The following is an 18959-nucleotide window of genomic DNA, read 5'->3' as shown; positions in this document are numbered from 1 at the left end:
CTACTTCAGTCCTCATCACTAACTTTCCTTCTTCTTTGCATAACATGTCCCTCTTACACAACATTGATGACTAATGGAAAATATCTGTAATGTCAGTTGCTACTTCTCGTCTTTCATTTCTAATTTTATTGACTTGAGTCTTCTCTTTGCTTCTCTTGATGAGTCTGACTGAAGGCTTATCAACTTTGTTTATATTCTCAAAGAACCAGCTTTTAGTTTCATTGATCTTTGTGATTATTTTCTTTATATTTTTCATTTATTTATGCTCTGATCTTTATGTTTGGTTCCTTTTATTCAAGTTTTGTTTATTCTTTCTCTAAAGCGGAGAGTGAAAAATTTGGCTTAAAGCTCAACATTCAAAAAACTAAGATCATGGCATCTGGGCCCATCACTTCATGGCAAATAGATGGGGAAACAGTGGACACAGTGGATGACTATTTTTCTGGGCTCCAAAATTACTGCAGATGGTGATTGCAGCCATGAAATTAAAATACGCTTACTCCTTAGAAGGAGAGTTATGACCAACCTAGATAGCATATTGAAGAGCAGAGACATTACTTTGACAACAAAGGTCCATCTAGTCAAGGCTATGGTTTTTCCAGTAGTCATGTATGGATGTGAGAGTTGGACTATAAAGAAAACTGCAGCTGCAGCGGCTGCTAAGTCGCTTCAGTCCTTCCAACTCTATATGACTGCATAGACGGCAGCTCCCTCATCCTTGGGATTCGCCAGGAAAGAACACTGGAGTGGGTTGCCATTTCCTTTTCCACTGCATGAAAGTGAAAAGTGAAACTGAGGTCACCCAGTCGTGTTCAACTTTTAGAGACCTCATGGACTGCAGCCTACCAGGCCCCTCCATCCATGGGCTTTTCCAGGCAAGAGTACTGGAGTGGGTTGCCATTGCTTTCTCCCAAAGAAAGCTGAGCGCTGAAGAATTGATGCTTTTGAACTGTGGTGTTGGAGAAGACTCTTGAGAGTCCCTTGGACTGCAAGGAGATCCAACAAGTCCATCCTAAAGGAGATCAGTCCTGGGTGTTCATTGGAAGGACTGATGTTGAAGCTGAGACTCCAATACTTTGGCCACCTGATGCAAAGAGCTGACTCATTTGAAAAGACTCTGATGCTGGGAAAGGTTGAGGGCAGGAGGAGAAGGTGATGAGATGGCATCACTGACTCAATGGACATGAATCTGGATGAACCCCAGGAATTGGTGATGAACAGGGAGGCCTGGCGTGCTGTGGTTCATGGGGTCTCAAATAGTCAGACATGACTGAACGACTGAACTGAACTGAATTAAGATTTTCTCCAAAATACATGATGAAAGTTTGTTTACTAGAGGTGAACATTTTTATTTTAGTAAAAAGAAAAGAAAAAAACTGAAAAAAATTAAATATATCTAAGTAACTCATACTGCAAAATATTAATACCTATGACTAACTTATGATGTTTTCGTGAGTGTGATTCTATCTTCTGGCACATTCAGTGTTGTCTCTGGAATAATTTAGGGTATATTTCTATGTCTTTGTCAGAGCTCTGGATTTTTCAATTTTTTTGTTCTCAGAAATATGTGACAAATATGCTAGTAGTAAAGAATCCACTTACCAATACAGAAGGCACAAGAGATGTGGGAAAGATCCTTGGGAGGAAATGATCCCCTGGAGGAGGAAATGGCTACCACTCAAGAAATTTTGCCTGAAAAATTCCATGGACAGAGGAGCCTGGTGGGTTACAGTCCATAGAGTCACAGAGACTTGGACACGACTGAGCAACAGAGCACAACACGATTTCCTATGTGAGATTATTGAGACATCTATATTATAGATATATCTATATCTATATTTATAGATTTTTCCTATTTTTTTGTCCCTGTCTCTTCAGAGTTCAGTCCCATACTTGATTAAATATTTCCACTTATCCAACATTTATCACATATGCTTAACCAACTCCAATAAAGGTACACTGTTTTAATTCCATAATAGATGGTACAAACACAGAGATGCACAATACACACATATGCACATCCATTAAATTTATTGTGACAATAAAAAAATTCTATGTAAAGATAGGAAAATCCAGCTTGACTCACACTGCTCAGAAAGGACCATGTATTCTTGTATAAACTCAAATTTTAAACGTAAAAAAGACCTTAATAAACACATTTACATGTAAAATATTCTGAACAGAGACATTATATTCCTTTCCTTTGATGTATATTCATTTATTTCATTCATCTACTCGTTCATATACAGGTATTCATACTTGTGTTGCTATTTTCAATGTTAATCTAGTGGATAGAGATACTGTTTATATACAAAAATGTTTATTCAATTATCTATATCATAAACTCTAGAATGAATGATTGTGTGCTTACATAATTTCTCATATCCAGGGTCTCTTTATGGAAATCCTTAGAAGTGGATTTGAGGGACAACAAGAAAACATTTTTGAATTGTTATATACTATCTATGTTAGTAGTATAAAATACCACATATCTAGTATTTATCTAATTAATTGTAAAAGGTGTTAAACAAGATGTGCCAGGCATATACTAGATTATGCTTGAAAGACTTCAGGCACTTTCGTATTTATTCAGAAATCTCACCTGGCAATTTGGAGGTGCACAGTATTTCTTTACATTTGTTTGCTTTCATTGTCTGTTTCTTCTGCTTGCTGGTTTGTTGCTGTCTTCCTCCATTTCTTTCCATAAAGATAGAATGCTCATAAGACTAAAGTCACTGAAATTGGTACATTTCTAAGTTTGAAAAAATGGATTCTTACTGATGAATCTTGATGGATTCTATATTTCATTTGTGTGATGATCCCACACACACCACAAGCACATATTGTGGGGGATATCCTTGAGGCAAAGCTCAAAGTTTCTTATGATCTGTTGTGATTTCTCCATTTTCATTTCTAATGCTGGAGACGGTGTGGAGAAAAGGGAACCCTATTACACTGTTGGTGGGAATGCAAACTAGTACAGCCACTATGGAGAACAGTGTGGAGATTCCTTAAAAAACTGGAACTAGAACTGCCATATGACCTACCAATCCTACTGATGGACATAAATACACCAAGGAAATCAGAATCAAAAGAGACACGTGTACCCCAATGTTCATCACAGCATTTTTATGTTTATAATAGCCAGGACATGGAAGCAACCTAGATGTCCATCAGCAGAAGAATGGATAAGAAAGCTGTGGTACATATACACAATGGAATATTACTCAGCCATTAAAAAGAATACAGTTGAATCAGTTCTAATGAGGTGGATGAAACTGGTGCCTATTATACAGAGTAAAGTAAGCCATAAAGAAAAACAACAATACAGTATACTAACACATATATATGGAATTTAGAAAGATGATGATGATAACTCTATATTTAGACACAGATGTACAGAACAGTCCTTTGGACTCTGTGGGAGAGAATGAGGGTGGGATGATTTGGGAGAATGGCATTGAAACATGTATATTATCATATGTGAAACAAATCGCCAGTCCAGGTTTGATGCATGAGACAGGGTGCTTGGGGTTGGTGCATTGGGATGACCCAGAGGGATGGGATGGGGAGGAAAGTGGGGTGTTCAGGACGGGGAACCCATGTTCACCCTTGGCAGATTTATGTCAATGTATGGCAAAACCACTACAATATTTAAAGTAATTAGCCTCCAATTAAAATAAATAAATTCGTATTAAAAAAAGAGGATATAAAAAATTTAGAAATAAAATTTCAAGCAACAGGAAAAACGTTCAAAGACATACTGCATATATATTATGGAAAGTCACTCAGATTTTTGAAGAAGTTTTTAAAAATATAAATTTATTTATTTTAATTGGAGGCTAATTACTTTACAATATTGTAGTGGTTTTGCCATACATGAAGAAGTTTTAATGATCTAAAAATGATTATGATAAGATGGCAAGGGACAACATAGTAAACCAGATTGCACAGATAGAATATTATATATGCATACATAAGCTGCATTATATATCTGATCTTCACAACATCCATTATATGTAACTATTTTATTCTTATAACTTTAAAAAGAAACCTTAGAATAGAATCTTGTCTGAATTCTCACAAAACATAAAAGCCTTAAGGGTTGTGGGTGTAGTTGTGTTTTTAATAAAGGGGATATATATTCAAAGCTTTTGACATATTGAAAATGCCAATGAAGGATATTTTCTCTCCTCACCCTTAGTAAAAGTAAAGTGATTTGGAGGCACCAGTTGTTTATTTTTAAGGGGAAAAAATGTTGACCTAACCCGAACACATCCAGCTATTTTCCACATTCTTCAAATAACTTCAAAAATGTAAATGTGTGCATGTGTGTTCAGTTGTGTCCAACTATTTGCAGCTCTCTGGATATAGCCTCCCAGGCCACTCCATCCATGAGATTTCTCTGACAAGAATACTGGGGTGGGTTGCCATTTCCTTCCAGGCTTATCTTCCCACCCCAGGGAGTGAATGCCTCAGGTGTATACTGAAGGCAGATTCTTTACCCTGAGCCACTCAAAGAGGTAAAGAATATGTGACTTAAAAAACTTCGGTTTGAAAATGTAATTATTTTGAGGATATGGTTTTCTCTCTTTAATGGACAGTACAAGTGACCTGTCTTTTCTGATTTCAAAATAGTACATAATTGTGGGTCTCCTGAATTGCAGGTGAATTCCTTACCAGCTGAGCTTTCAGGGAAGCCCTCACATAATTGTGGAAAACCTTTTCCTGTTTCTAAAGAAAAATCAAGCTGCTGATTACTTATAGAAAGGAGTGGTTCTTAACTAGGAGAGATTATAACCCCATGGGACATTTAGTAATTTTTGATGTTGTTGATAGGCACAATAGGGAGGGTTGCTACTGACATCTAGCGGACCGACGAGTAAAAGTGAAAGGCTTAGTCACTCAGCTGTTCCTGACTGAGACTGCCATGGACTGTAAGCCTGACAGGCTCCTCTGTCCATGGAATTCTCCAGACAAGAATACTGGAGTGGGCAACCATTCCCATCTCCAGGGGAGTTTCCTGACCCAGAGATTGAACCCGGGTCTCCTGCATCACAGGCAGATTCTTTACCCTCTGAGCCACTAGGGAATCCCCCTGGACAGATGAGATGCTGCTAAATAGTCTACAAGGTACAGAACAGCATCTTCCTCCCCAACCCCATCCTCCACACACACTCACAACACATGAAAAGACAAAAATATAATTTGGGCCAAAATGTCAATAGTATCAAATGCCAGAAAATTGCTATAGAGAGACATCTACAAATCCCTTTGGCATGAGGACAAAGTAATCCCCCTCCTGTCTGATCCAGAGATGGTTCACATGTCTGTGTTCCTCCTGGAGCACTTCCGAGGACCCCTCAGCACCACTCTCAGCCTCAGATTGGCTGTCAGGAGACTTTCCCTGCTGTCTTTCCCAGGTTCTGTGGATGGAGTTAAAGTGAGGAAGGAAGAGGAGGGAAGGAGAGAGGAATCAAGCATTCTTCCCTGTTGGCTCACACTCTTTCCCTCTTACACTGACAGCTGTTTCAAGATATTTGGCTCTGCAGATTGAGTTGTCCCCATTTCCTGTCGAGATTGTTTCTCAGCACAAAAAGTGAGAATATTTTCAAAAAGGAGTGCTCAAAATTTGGGCATTTCTTAAAATGCTCTATAAATACAGGCTAACTAAGACTTTAAAAAATATGTCTAATGTCTCTACCCTCTTTTACAATTCTCCCCCATCTCATACATGGCTAATAATGTTACCCTTATGAGAAAACAAATAAATGAGCAAGCTTCCAGACCCCAGGAAATACAGTTCATTCCATCCCCCCCCCGCCCCCCCCAAACAGAATATAGTCCAAGTAAGCTGTGAGATAGAACTTGCTTCCTGTTTGTGAAGATGCTACTAGGGAAAATGTTACATGCTTTACATTTTCATGTGTTTGTATCCCTGGAGCTCGTATTTCTTAAGCTTCCAAACCAATCATTGATCTCTGTTGGACATCAACAAAACATCAAGCAAACAACATCATCTTGGGCCTCAAATAATTAATGAGTTGTATGAGATGCAGTCAGAGGGGAAACGCTATTTAAAGCTGGTTCACGTACATGCCAAGTATCTCCAGTCATGTCTGACTCTGTGACTCTATGGACCATAGCCCGCCAGGATCCTATGTCCATGGGATTCTCCAGGCAAGAATACAGGAGTGGGTTGCCATGCTCTCTTCCAGGGGCTCTCCCTGACCAAGGGATTGAACCTGTGTCTCCTGAATTGCAGGTGGATTCTTTATCCACTGAGCCACCTTGAAAGACCCAAGTTGGTACATGTTATTACAGTTCAACACAGTTCTTTTCAGATGTCATGATGAACTGCAGAGCATTTTTTTTACTGCATTCAAGCACTACCCTCTGAACCAGGTATTATGTTGCCATTATGAAATATGTGGATAAGTCTTATTAACTGTGCCAATATTACACTTAGAGTTCCTTTCTGGGGGACATAGAGTTTGACGTCACAATAGCATTCTGCTGAATTCCAGAAAGGGATAGAAATAATGATCTGCCTTTGCTGAGAATAATAGCAATTGTTCACATTTGCTGATCACTTTGTATGTGCTGTGTAATCTTCTTAATGCAACCACCCACACCTTTCATCTTTATAAAAATAAGTGAGATGATTACAGCTATGCACCATCCAAGATGACTTAGATGCTGACAGCTGTAACTTGCACAAAGTCATAAATGGAATCACTGATAGAATGAGCTCATTTACTGTTTCTTGCTTTTTGCCATCTGGCCCTGTGTTAGGAAGAGCAGAGCCACTGACAGTGCCGGAAACCATGCTCCCTGCTCAACGCAGAGACTGTTTAATGGGTCTGCCTGAAGGATCTCTCCCAAGTCGCTTCTTATCTGCATAACCTCTCCTTAAAACAACAGTGGTCAAAGGAGGGTCTGTTGTGTGTGCCCTTGAGGAATATACCAAAGATTCAAGAATTCCAAGTAATTTCATTTTTCAGAAGCAAAGATTCCTCTTATTCATTCATGTAATACTCAAATTATCCCAATTAGAAAAGCAAAAACAAAATCCCAAAACTTAAAACATAAGAGTGCTGTGAAGTACTGCTTTCCAGAAAGCCTGACACTATCTATAATCAAAATTTTTCCAACCCTTGACATGACTTCTTGTTTCTCTCTGGTTTATATATACCTTTTTGTTTTTCTCAAAAAAAAAAAAAAAAAATGAGGACTTTAGACATACATTTTAGACTATACAGCAATATTTTGAAAGTAGTGGATTGATGATTATAATACATCTATTTAGTATCTATTTTTGTTGTTCTTAGTATACCCTGAAAGTATTGCCAGTTTTAAAATTCATCTCTCTGAGGGAGAGAATTCCATTACAGAAAGAATAAAAAGACATCTATAAAGAACAGCATTGGCAGTGATGTTTTACATCATCTAAGCAAAACACTCAGAGGAAATCTCTGCTTACCTATTTATCTAAGTTTTAAAGGCAGGTCAGGTATTTTTTGAAGTACTATAGCTGTGAAAAGAAGAGAAGCAAAAAGTAAAGGAGAAAAGCAAAGATATAAGCATCTGAATGCAGAGTTCCAAAGAATAGCAAGGAGGGATAAGAAAGACTTCCTCAGCCATCAATGCAAAGAAATAGAGGAAAACAACAGAATGGGAAAGACTAGAGATCTCTACAAGAAAATTAGAGATACCAAGGGAATATTTCATGCAAAGATGGGCTCAATAAAGGACAGAAATGGTATGGACCTAACAGAAGCAGAAGATATTAAGAAGAGATGGCAAGAACACACAGAAGAACTGTACAAAAAAGATTTTCATGACCAAGATAATCACCATGGTGTGATCACTCACCTAGAGCCAGACATGCTGGAATGTGAAGTCAAGTGGGCCTTAGAAAACACTGTAAACAAAGCTAGTGGAGGTGATGGAATTCCAGTTGAGCTATTTCAAATCCTGAAAGATGATGCTGTGAAAGTGCTGCACTCAGTATGCCAGCAAATTTGGAAAACTCAGCAGTGGCCACAGGACTGGAAAAGGTAAGTGAATCACAAAGAAAGGCAATGCCAAAGAATGCTCAAACTACCACACAATTGCACTCATCTCACATGCTAGTAAAGTAATGCTCAAAATTCTCCAAGCCAGCCTTCAGCACTATGTGAATCATGAACTTCCTGATGTTGAAGCTGGCTTTAGAAAAGGCAGAGGAGCCAGAGATCGAATGGCCAACATCCGCTGGATCATGGAAAAAGCAAGAGAGTTCCAGAAAAACATCTATTTCTGCTTTATTGACTATGCCAAAGCCTTTGACTGTGTGGATCAGAATAAACTGTGGAAAATTCTGAAAGAGATGGAAATACCAGACCACCTGACCTGCCTCTTGAGAAACCTATATGCAGGTCAGGAAGCAACAGTTAGAACTGGACATAGAACAACAGACTGGTTCCAAAAAGGAAAAGGAGTACGTCAAGGCTGTATATTGTCACTCTGCTTACTTATATGCAGAGTACATCATGAGAAACACTGGACTGGAGGAAGCACAAGCTGGAATCAAGATTGCTGGGAGAAATATCAATAACCTCAGATATGCAGATGACACCACCCTTATTGCAGAAGGTGAAGAGGAACTAAGAAGTCTCTTGATGAAAGTGCAAGAGGAGAGTGAAAGCTCAACATTCAGAAAACAAAGATTATGGCATCTGGTCCCATCACTTCATGGGAAATAGATGGGGAAACAGTGGAAACAGTGTCAGACTTTATTTTTGGGGGCTCCAAAATCACTGCAGATGGTGACTGCAGCCATGAAATTAAAAGACGCTTACTCCTTGGAAGGAAAGTTTTGACCAACCTAGATAGCATACTGAAAAGCAGAGACATTAGTTTGCCAACAAAGGTCCGTCTAGTCAAGGCTATGGTTTTTCCAGTGGTCATGTATGGATGTGAGAATTGGACTGTGAAGAAAGCAGAGTGCCGAAGAATTGATGCTTTTGAACTGTTGTGTTAGAAAAGGCTCTTGAGAGTCCCTTGGACTGCAAAGAGTTCCAACCAGTCCATTCTAAAGATCAGCCCTCGGTATTCATTGGAAGGAATGATGCTAAAGCTGAAATTCCAGTACTTTGGCCACCTCATGCAGAGAGTTGACTCACTGGAAAAGTCTCTGATGTTGGGAGAGATTGGGGGCAGGAGGAGAAGGAGACAAAAAGAGGATGAGATAGTTGGATGGCATCATCAACTTGATGGACGTGAGTTTGAGTGAACTCCGGGAGATGGTGATGGACAGGGAGGCCTGGCATGCTGCGATTCATGGGGTTGCAAAGAGTCAAACACGACTAAGGGACTGAACTGAACTGAACTGAACAGAAACTTATAATTTAATTTTATTTAATGATCATTTTAATAAAATTTATAGTAAAATTTTGAAGTTAGTTTTTGATGAACTACATTTATACAAACAAGATACTATAATTTTATTAAAGTATTGTATCAAAAGATTCAATGACATTAACAAGTTAAATTGTCTAAACTTTTTAATTACACATTTTAATCAAGTTGCATTTAAGAAAAGTTGATATGCTTAGTTGCTATATAAGACTTGAGAAGGTCTTTGTGGTAGTGTCAGAAATTAAGTAGGTCATTGGTTTTATTTATTTATTTTTTTTTTTAGTTTTTTATTTTTTTAATTTTAAAATCTTTAATTCTTACATGCGTTCCCAAACATGAACCCCCCCTCCCACCTCCCTCCCCATAACATCTCTGTGGGTCATCCCCATGCACCAGCCCCAAGCATGCTGTATCCTGCGTCGGACATAGACCGGCGATTCAATTCTTACATGATAGTATACATGTTAGAATGCCATTCTCCCAAATCATCCCACCCTCTCCCTCTCCCTCTGAGTCCAAAAGTCCGTTATACACATCTGTGTCTTTTTTACTGTCTTGCCTTCAGGGTCGTCATTGCCATCTTTCTAAATTCCATATATATGTGTTAGTATACTGTATTGGTGTTTTTCTTTCTGGCTTACTTCACTCTGTATAATCGGCTCCAGTTTCATCCATCTCATCAGAACTGATTCAAATGAATTCTTTTTAACGGCTGAGTAATACAATAACCTACAGCCCAGATTACTGTACCCAGCAAGGATCTCATTCAAATACGAAGGAGAAATCAAAAGCTTTACAGACAAGCAAAAGCTGAGAGAATTCAGCACCACCAAACCAACTCTCCAACAAATTCTAAAGGATATTCTCTAGACAGGAAACACGAAAAGGGTGTATAAACCCGAACCCAAAACAATAAAGTAAATGGTAACAGGATCATACTTATCAATAATTACCTTAAACGTAAATGGGTTGAACGCCCCAACCAAAAGGCAAAGACTGGCCGAATGGATACAAAAACAAGTCCCCTCTATATGCTGCTTACAGGAGACCCACCTCAAAACAAGGGACACATACAGACTGAAAGTGAAGGGCTGGAAAAAGATATACCACACAAAGAGAGACCAAAAGAAAGCAGGAGTGGCAATACTCATATCTGATAAAATAGACTTTAAAACAAAGGCTGTGAAAAGAGACAAAGAAGGACGTTACATAATGATCAAAGGATCAATCTAAGAAGAAGATATAACAATTATAAATATATATGCACCCAACATAGGAGCACCGCAATATGTAAGACAAATGCTAACAAGTATGAAAGGGGAAATCAACAATAACACAATAATAGTGGGAGACTTTAATACCCCACTCACACCTATGGACAGATCAACTAAACAGAAAATTAACAAAGAAATGCAAACTTTAAATGATACTTTAGATCAGTTAGACCTAATTGATATCTATAGGACATTTCACCCCAAAACAATGAATTTCACCTTTTTTTCAAGTGCTCATGGAACCTTCTCCAGGATAGATCACATCCTGGGCCATAAATCTAACCTTGATAAATTCAAAAAAATCGAAATCATTCCAAGCATCTTTTCTGACCATAATGCATTAAGATTAGATCTCAATTACAGGAGAAAAACTACTAAAAATTCCAACATGTGGAGGTTGAACAACACACTTCTGAATAACCAACAAATCACAGAAGAAATAAAAAAAGAAATCAAAATATGCATAGAAACTAATGAAAATGAAAACACAACGACCGAAAACCTGTGGGACACTATAAAAGCAGTGCTAAGAGGAAAGTTCATAGCAATACAGGCATACCTCAAGAAACAAGAAAAAAGTCAAATAAATAACCTAACTCTACAACTAAAGCAACTAGAAAAGGAAGAATTGGAGAACCCCAGAGTTAGTAGAAGGAAAGAAATCTTAAAAATTAGGCCAGAAATAAATGCAAAAGAAACAAAAGAGACCATAGCAAAAATCAACAAAGCCAAAAGCTGGTTCTTTGAAAGGATAAATAAAATTGACAAACCATTAGTCAGACTCATCAAGAAGCAAAGAGAGAAAAATCAAACCAATAAAATTAGAAATGAAAATGGAGAGATCACAACAGACAACACAGAAATACAAAGGATCATAAGAAACTACTATCAGCAGTTGTATGCCAATAAAATGGACAACGTGGAAGAAATGGACAAATTCTTAGAAAAGTACAATTTTCCAAAACTGAACCAGGAAGAAATAGAAAATCTTAACAGACCCATCACAAGCACGGAAATTGAAACTGTAATCAGAAATCTTCCAGCAAACAAAAGCCCAGGTCCAGACGGCTTCACAGCTGAATTCTACCAAAAATTTAGAGAAGAGCTAACACCTATCCTACTCAAACTGTTCCAGAAAATTGCAGAGGAAGGTAAACTTCCAAACTCATTCTATGAGGCCACCATCACCCTAATAGCAAAACCTGACAAAGATGTCATAAAAAAAGAAAACTACAGGCCAATATCACTGATGAACATAGATGCAAAAATCCTCAACAAAATTCTAGCAATCAGAATCCAACAACACATTAAAAAGATCATACACCATGACCAAGTGGGCTTTATCCCAGGGATGCAAGGATTCTTCAATATCCGCAAATCAATCAATGTAATTCACCACATTAACAAATTGAAAAATAAAACCCATATGATTATCTCAATAGATGCAGAGAAGGCCTTTGACAAAATTCAACATCCATTTATGATAAAAACTCTCCAGAAAGCAGGAATAGAAGGAACATACCTCAACATAATAAAAGCTATATATGACAAACCCACAGCAAACATTATCCTCAATGGTGAAAAATTGAAAGCATTCCCCCTAAAGTCAGGAACAAGATAAGGGTGTCCACTTTCACTGCTACTATTCAACATAGTTCTGGAAGTTTTGGCCACAGCAATCAGAGCAGAAAAAGAAATAAAAGGAATCCAAATTGGAAAAGAAGAAGTAAAACTCTCACTGTTTGCAGATGACATGATCCTCTACATGGAAAACCCTAAAGACTCCACCAGAAAATTACTAGAGCTCATCAATGAATATAGTAAAGTTGCAGGATATAAGATCAACAGACAGAAATCCCTTGCATTCCTATACACTAATAATGAGAAAGTAGAAAAAGAAATTAAGGAAACAATTCCATTCACCATTGCAACGAAAAGAATAAAATACTTAGGAATATATCTACCTAAAGAAACTAAAGACCTATATATAGAAAACTATAAAACACTGATGAAAGAAATCAAAGAGGACACTAATAGATGGAGAAATATACCATGTTCATGGATCGGAAGAATCAATATAGTGAAAATGAGTATACTACTCAAAGCAATTTACAAATTCAGTGCAATCCCTATCAAGCTACCAGCCATGTTTTTCACAGAACTAGAACAAATAATTTCAAGATTTGTATGGAAATACAAAAACCTCGAATTGCCAAAGCAATCTTGAGAAATAAGAATGGAACTGGAGGAATCAACTTGCCTGACTTCAGGCTCTACTACAAAGCCACAGTCATCAAAACAGTATGGTACTGGCACAAAGACAGACATATAGATCAATGGAACAAAATAGAAAGCCCAGAGATAAATCCACACACATATGGACACCTTATCTTTGACAAAGGAGGCAAGAATATACAATGGAGTAAAGACAATCTCTTCAACAAGTGGTGCTGGGAAAACTGGTCAACCACTTGCAAAAGAATGAAAGTAGATCACTTTCTAACACCACACACGAAAATAAACTCAAAATGGATTAAAGATCTAAATGTAAGACCAGAAACTATAAAACTCCTAGAGGAGAACATAGGCAAAATACTCTCCGACATAAATCACAGCAGGATCCTCTATGATCCACCTCCCAGAATACTGGAAATAAAAGCAAAAATAAACAAATGGGATCTAAGTAAAATTAAAAGCTTCTGCACAACAAAGGAAAATATAAGCAAAGTGAAAAGACAGCCTTCTGAATGGGAGAAAATAATAGCAAATGAAGCAACTGACAAACAACTAATCTCAAAAATATACAAGCAACTTATGCAGCTCAATTCCAGAAAAATAAACGAATCAATCAAAAAATGGGCCAAGGAACTAAATAGACATTTCTCCAAAGAAGACATACGGATGGCTAACAAACACATGAAAAGATGCTCAACATCACTCATTATTAGAGAAATGCAAATCAAAACCACAATGACGTACCATCTCACACCAGTCAGAATGTCTGCGATCCGAAAATCTGCAAGCAATAAATGCTGGAGAGGGTGTGGAGAAAAGGGAACCCTCCTACACTGTTGGTGGGAATGCAAACTAGTACAGCCACTATGGAGAACAGTGTGGAGATTCCTTTAAAAATTGCAAATAGAACTACCTTATGACCCACTGCTGGGCATACACACCGAGGAAACCAGAATTGAAAGAGACACATGTACCCCAATGTTCATCGCAGCACTGTTTATAATAGCCAGGACATGGAAACAACCTAGATGTCCATCAGCAGATGAATGGTCATTGGTTTTAAAGAAAGCACAACATGCTACTCCAAAACACTAGCTTAAAACAAACAAAACAAAACAAAACAAAACAACAACAACAAAAAACACAGCTGCTTATTGCATGAATCACTATTCCATCAGTCAGTAAGGTCAGTGCCCTCATCTGATCTTGACATGGCTGAGCTTGGCTGGTGTCCTTACATGTATTTTATCAACTTTGCAGTCTAGGTGATATAAGAAGGCCTCACACTCCAGTCAGGAGGTTGCTAAATGCTATGTCATAGAATAGGGATGTAAGGCATATTGTTCATTATTCAATAGGCTAGCCTGTGCTTATTCACATGGCAGCTTTTTCAAGAGACTATGCAAATTCCAAAAGATTATGAGAAAGCCACAGGGCCATCAGATGCTTGAAGATGGCACAATCTCTCTTCAGCTACCTTCTATATCAGCCAAAGCTAGTCACAAAGTAGTCTATATTCAGAACATGGAGAAATTGATTCCACCATTAATCAGAAGAGTATAAACGGGTGTGGATACCTGCATAACTGAAGAATTGGGATCATGTTGAAAACTACCATATTGGGCAGAAAATCATCTTAAAAGATATATGATCCAAAATTTTAGTCCTCAGCAAAATTAGAAGGCAATCTAATTTTAATGCATTACTTTAAAAAATTTGAGGAAAAACAGCTGTGAGAAAGTGGCTGAAATATTTGTGTCATTCCTATTCCAGCACAAATTCTGACAGATTCTATTCCCATTTACATTTAATGCTCTCAAATATTATGAGTGTTTAGATCTTTTGAAAAGAAGACATTGTAGAATTTATCTAGACATATTGAGTAGAGAGAATAGTGTACAAATTATTCAAGCAAGTGAGCTATTAATGTTAGGTGAAGTGAAAGTCTCTGAGTCGTGTCTGACTCTTTGCGACCCCATGGACTATACAGTCCACAGAATTTTCCAGACCAGAACACTGGAAGACCTGGTATTTCTGTTTTTCAATATTTTTCATTTGGCTACACCAGATCTTAGTTGCAGCACATAGAGTCGTTTAGTTGCAGCACGAGGAATCTAGTTCCCTGACCAGAGATCAAAGCCACGATTCCTGAATTGGGAGTGCAGACTCTTAGCCTTTGGACCACCAGGAAAGTCCAAAGATCTAGTATTTCTAATTTGCCAGATTGAATAAATCTGGATGCTAGTGACTACCTTCTTGTCATATGTTGAATATGGTCATATAGGCAACTGGTTTTCAACACTTAGGGCAACTCCAAGTACTGTTTTTTTTAAAGCTATGAGTTTAGTTGAGAGGGTTTCCCTTGTGGCTCAACTGGTAAAGAATCTGCATGCAATGTGTGAGACCACGGTTCGATCCCTGGGTTGGGAAGATTCCCTGGAAAACGGGAAGGCTACCTAGTCCAGTATTTTGGCCTGGAGAATTCTCTGGACTAGTCCATGGGGTCACAAAGAATAGGATACAACTAAGCAACTTTCACTTTCACTTTCTTTAGTTGAGAAGGACATAGACATTTTATTCAGGAAAACAAAAAGAATTGATAATATTTCTGATGTCTTCATAGGCAGAATAATACTTGAAATGCATATTAGGTAGGTACTCACCATGTTTCCTGTCTGTATGTAAAATTTTCTGAGATCTGGTCTACCATTTTTAAGTCTGTGGTGGACTCTATCACTGGAGAAGGAAATGGCAACCCACTCCAGTATTCTTGCCTGGAAAATCCCATGGATAGAGGATCCTGGTGGACTAGAGTCCACAGGATTGCAGAAGAATTGGACACAACTGAGTGACTCAACAACAATCATAGCTGATTATGTTGCCACAATGGAGCTCTTTTGAAAACACATTCGGAATATAGACCATGTCTTATCAACTTTCATTCATGCCAAGTAACCTGTATATACAATACAACAAAAATATCCAAATATGCAAGCACAGTATTTATTCAATTAAAAAAAATCATTGTTGTATCATTGACTCAGTATTGCACTCTGACCTCCTTCTTTCTCAGTCTTTAGTCTCCTGGATAAAACTCCTATGTTGAAATATGTCTCCTAAAACTCTTTCTGTTATCCAAACCAGAGTACATAATACCTATTTGATAAAAGTATCTCTCTTAAAGACTTGAAAAATTTCCTGCGAAACCTTCTATTATACTTACTGTTTTCTCTCTTATACAATTTCCACTTTTTAAAGTGCCCTACTATCATCACTGAATTTTTATTCCTTGAAGTATGAACGCTATGTCTTAACTGCTATTTGTACTTTTTGTAAGAGGAATCCATGTTATTATTGAGAGCCTAGTCTATCATAAGTATTAAAAAAGGAGGATGAAATTAACAATTATTAAAATTACAGAAGTATACCGCATGATATTTATGTCTTTTAACCGTTGTAATCAGATTATTTGTCTAAAATTTTAAATGAAAAAGATTTGAAAGATTACTAACTTTTTTTTACAGTAAGTAAGAGAGAGAGTCAAGTTTAGTACAGTTAAGTAAAATATCATGTACTTTCTATTTTATGTATTAACACTTCATTAATAATAAATTTCTTTTTATCAACCAACCTTTGCAGACACAGTTTATTTACATATCAAGGGCAAAATCTTTCAGAATAATGTTTAGTATGAAAATACTTTAGAGTCCATGATCTTCGAGACTGTGTCCTTGACATCTTTATTTCTCAGACTGTAGATCAGGGGATTCAACATGGGGATGACCACCGTGTAAAATACAGATGCCACTTTGACTGTGTGCCTGGAGTTTTTGGAGTTGGGCACACAATAGAGGAAGAGGATGGTGCCATGGAAGATGCTGATGGTGGTGAGGTGGGAGGCACAGGTGGAGAAGGCTTTGCTACGACCACAGGCTGAATGCATTTTGAGGATGGTGACAACAATAAACACGTAAGATAGGAGAATAATGAAGAGTGTGCTGATTTCATTAAAGGTGGCAAAAATGAAAAGCAGCAACTGGTTGAGATAAGTATCAGAGCAAGAGAGGGAAAGCAGGGAGGAGAACTCACAGAAGAAGTGATCGATTGTGTTGAAACCTTGAAATGATAATTTGATAACAGTACAGGTGAGTATCAAGGAGCAAGCTATTCCCCAAGCATAAGATCCAACCACTAATGTGGCACAGAGTCTTGGGGACATGGCCACCATGTAGAGTAGAGGGTTGCAGATGGCCACAAAGCGGTCATAGGCCATCACAGCTAATAAAAAGGACTCAGTCACCACAAAGGTACAAAAGAAAAAGAATTGTATTACACAGCCTACAAATGAAATGGTTCTGTCTTCTACCATGAAGTTCACCATGGTCTTGGGAGCAACGATGGAGGAATAACAAAAGTCCACAAAGGAGAGGTGGCTGAGGAAAAAGTACATGGGGGTGTGCAGTTTGGGGTTAATTTTGATGATTACAATCATCCCAAGATTCCCTACCACAGTGACACTGTAGATGGCCAGGAATGTCAAGAAGAGGGGGACTTGCAACTCTGGGTAATTGGAGAAGCCCAGGAGAGTGAACGTGGCCCCACTTTTATTTCTCTCTGATAGAAACATGGTTTCCGTTTGTCAGAATCTGAATCAGTCCTAGAAAGAAAAATATTAAGGTAAATAAGGATGTAAGACATTTAGTTAACTACTCCTTACCAAAGCTGGAAGATGAAGCAAAGTGTCTCTTTTAGAATCTATGTATTTTCTATGCATGCTATGCTAAAAGTAAATTTTTTAAAAATGACAAACTTTTAAACATTTTATTTAAGTAAAATTATAATTATTGAACTTTCTTAGTTCTCAATTTTAATTTTTAATATTTCAAAGTAAAAAGATGAGTTCAAGTCACTTGGGATTATTTTAAATGAAATCCTCTCATAATACCTTCAGATTTTCTTGAACTTTATAATTTCATAAAAGATTAATTTACCCTAGTACCAGAGCTACTTGTTTCAGTTCTATAACTAATAGTAAAAGTGATAAATTTCTAAACAAATTAAATTTTGCATTGTATGTTCAGAATGTGACATTAAAAATGACACACCTAACACTTTACATTTGTCCCTTTACTATTAATTCCATAAAGCACTTTAACACTTGTTTTGCTTCTGAATGAGTAAACTTGTTTTCAAAATAAATTATAATTTTTCACAGAGTGTACTTCTCAACTTAGCAAGTCCAGGTTGTTAATCCCCCATCATTGCTTGAGGAATAATAATATTGAAAAAATAATAAAGATAATCTAGTGTAGCTATTTATTCTAGAGATGGCAAAGCAGAAGATGGAAATTTTTGGCTTTCCCTATACCATGCAAATAAGGCTCAATCTACACATCTATGACATGAACGCTGATCCAGTCTCCCAGCAATTACTCATTTGTCTACAGTAATCTTGATCCAGGTCCAGATGTTATTTTCTTTATTTATTATCATACTAATTTATGACAAACTGGAGACTTTGGAATGTGCCTGATGAAAGTATTCGTATCACAGAGCTATACTAGAAAGCATCAAGGAAAGAAATTTGAGAAAAATATTCTCTCAGAAAGAATAGCTATCCTTATTAAAAATTGACTTAGAAATGTCCAGTTTTTGGCCTTTCTCTCTCTTTTTTCTCCTTTCAAGATTCATAGAATATTTATTCTGTCCATATATTACCTCTAAAGGAGAAAGATTAAACACTTAAGGTAGCACTGTACTATGGAAATACTTCAATAGAAAAAAGTAATATAAAATAATTCTATTTCTCCAAATGGTGACCAATACCTCTAAGATCCTACTGAACCAGAACCAGAACCAGGAGCTCTTTCTCTCTCATTTCTTGTAGTTCTCTCTAGTTCTACAACTCAAGAAACTGATTTCAGATGGCCAACAATGAAGAGATCAGATCATATGCAAAACAAAGAACTCAAGGTCCCTATCTCTTCCTAAACTTATAAATTTGAGTATTGAAGACAGCCTATCACAAAGCACTGAGAAAATACTTTT

At 37.3% G+C, this 18959-nt stretch overlaps 1 protein-coding gene across 1 annotated transcript; it reads right to left on the bottom strand.

Moving 5' to 3' along the window:
• Positions 1-16596: 16596 nt before the first annotated feature.
• On the bottom strand, positions 16597-17538 carry LOC128067940 (olfactory receptor 5D18). Its single transcript, XM_052661071.1, has one exon. It carries the CDS (start codon positions 17536-17538, stop codon positions 16597-16599), a length of 942 nt encoding a protein of 313 aa, XP_052517031.1.
• Positions 17539-18959: the final 1421 nt, after the last annotated feature.

Source organism: Budorcas taxicolor, chromosome 23 (assembly GCF_023091745.1).
Source record: "Budorcas taxicolor isolate Tak-1 chromosome 23, Takin1.1, whole genome shotgun sequence".
NCBI classification, from domain to species: domain Eukaryota; kingdom Metazoa; phylum Chordata; class Mammalia; order Artiodactyla; family Bovidae; genus Budorcas; species Budorcas taxicolor.
Note: the sequence above shows the minus strand (reverse complement) of the source record. Positions and strands in the feature narration are given on the sequence as shown.

Bases quoted from the DNA above. Each gene is read 5' to 3' on its own strand.
- LOC128067940 (XM_052661071.1), bottom strand. From the start codon at position 17,538: ATGTTTCTATCAGAGAGAAATAAAAGTGGGGCCACGTTCACTCTCCTG.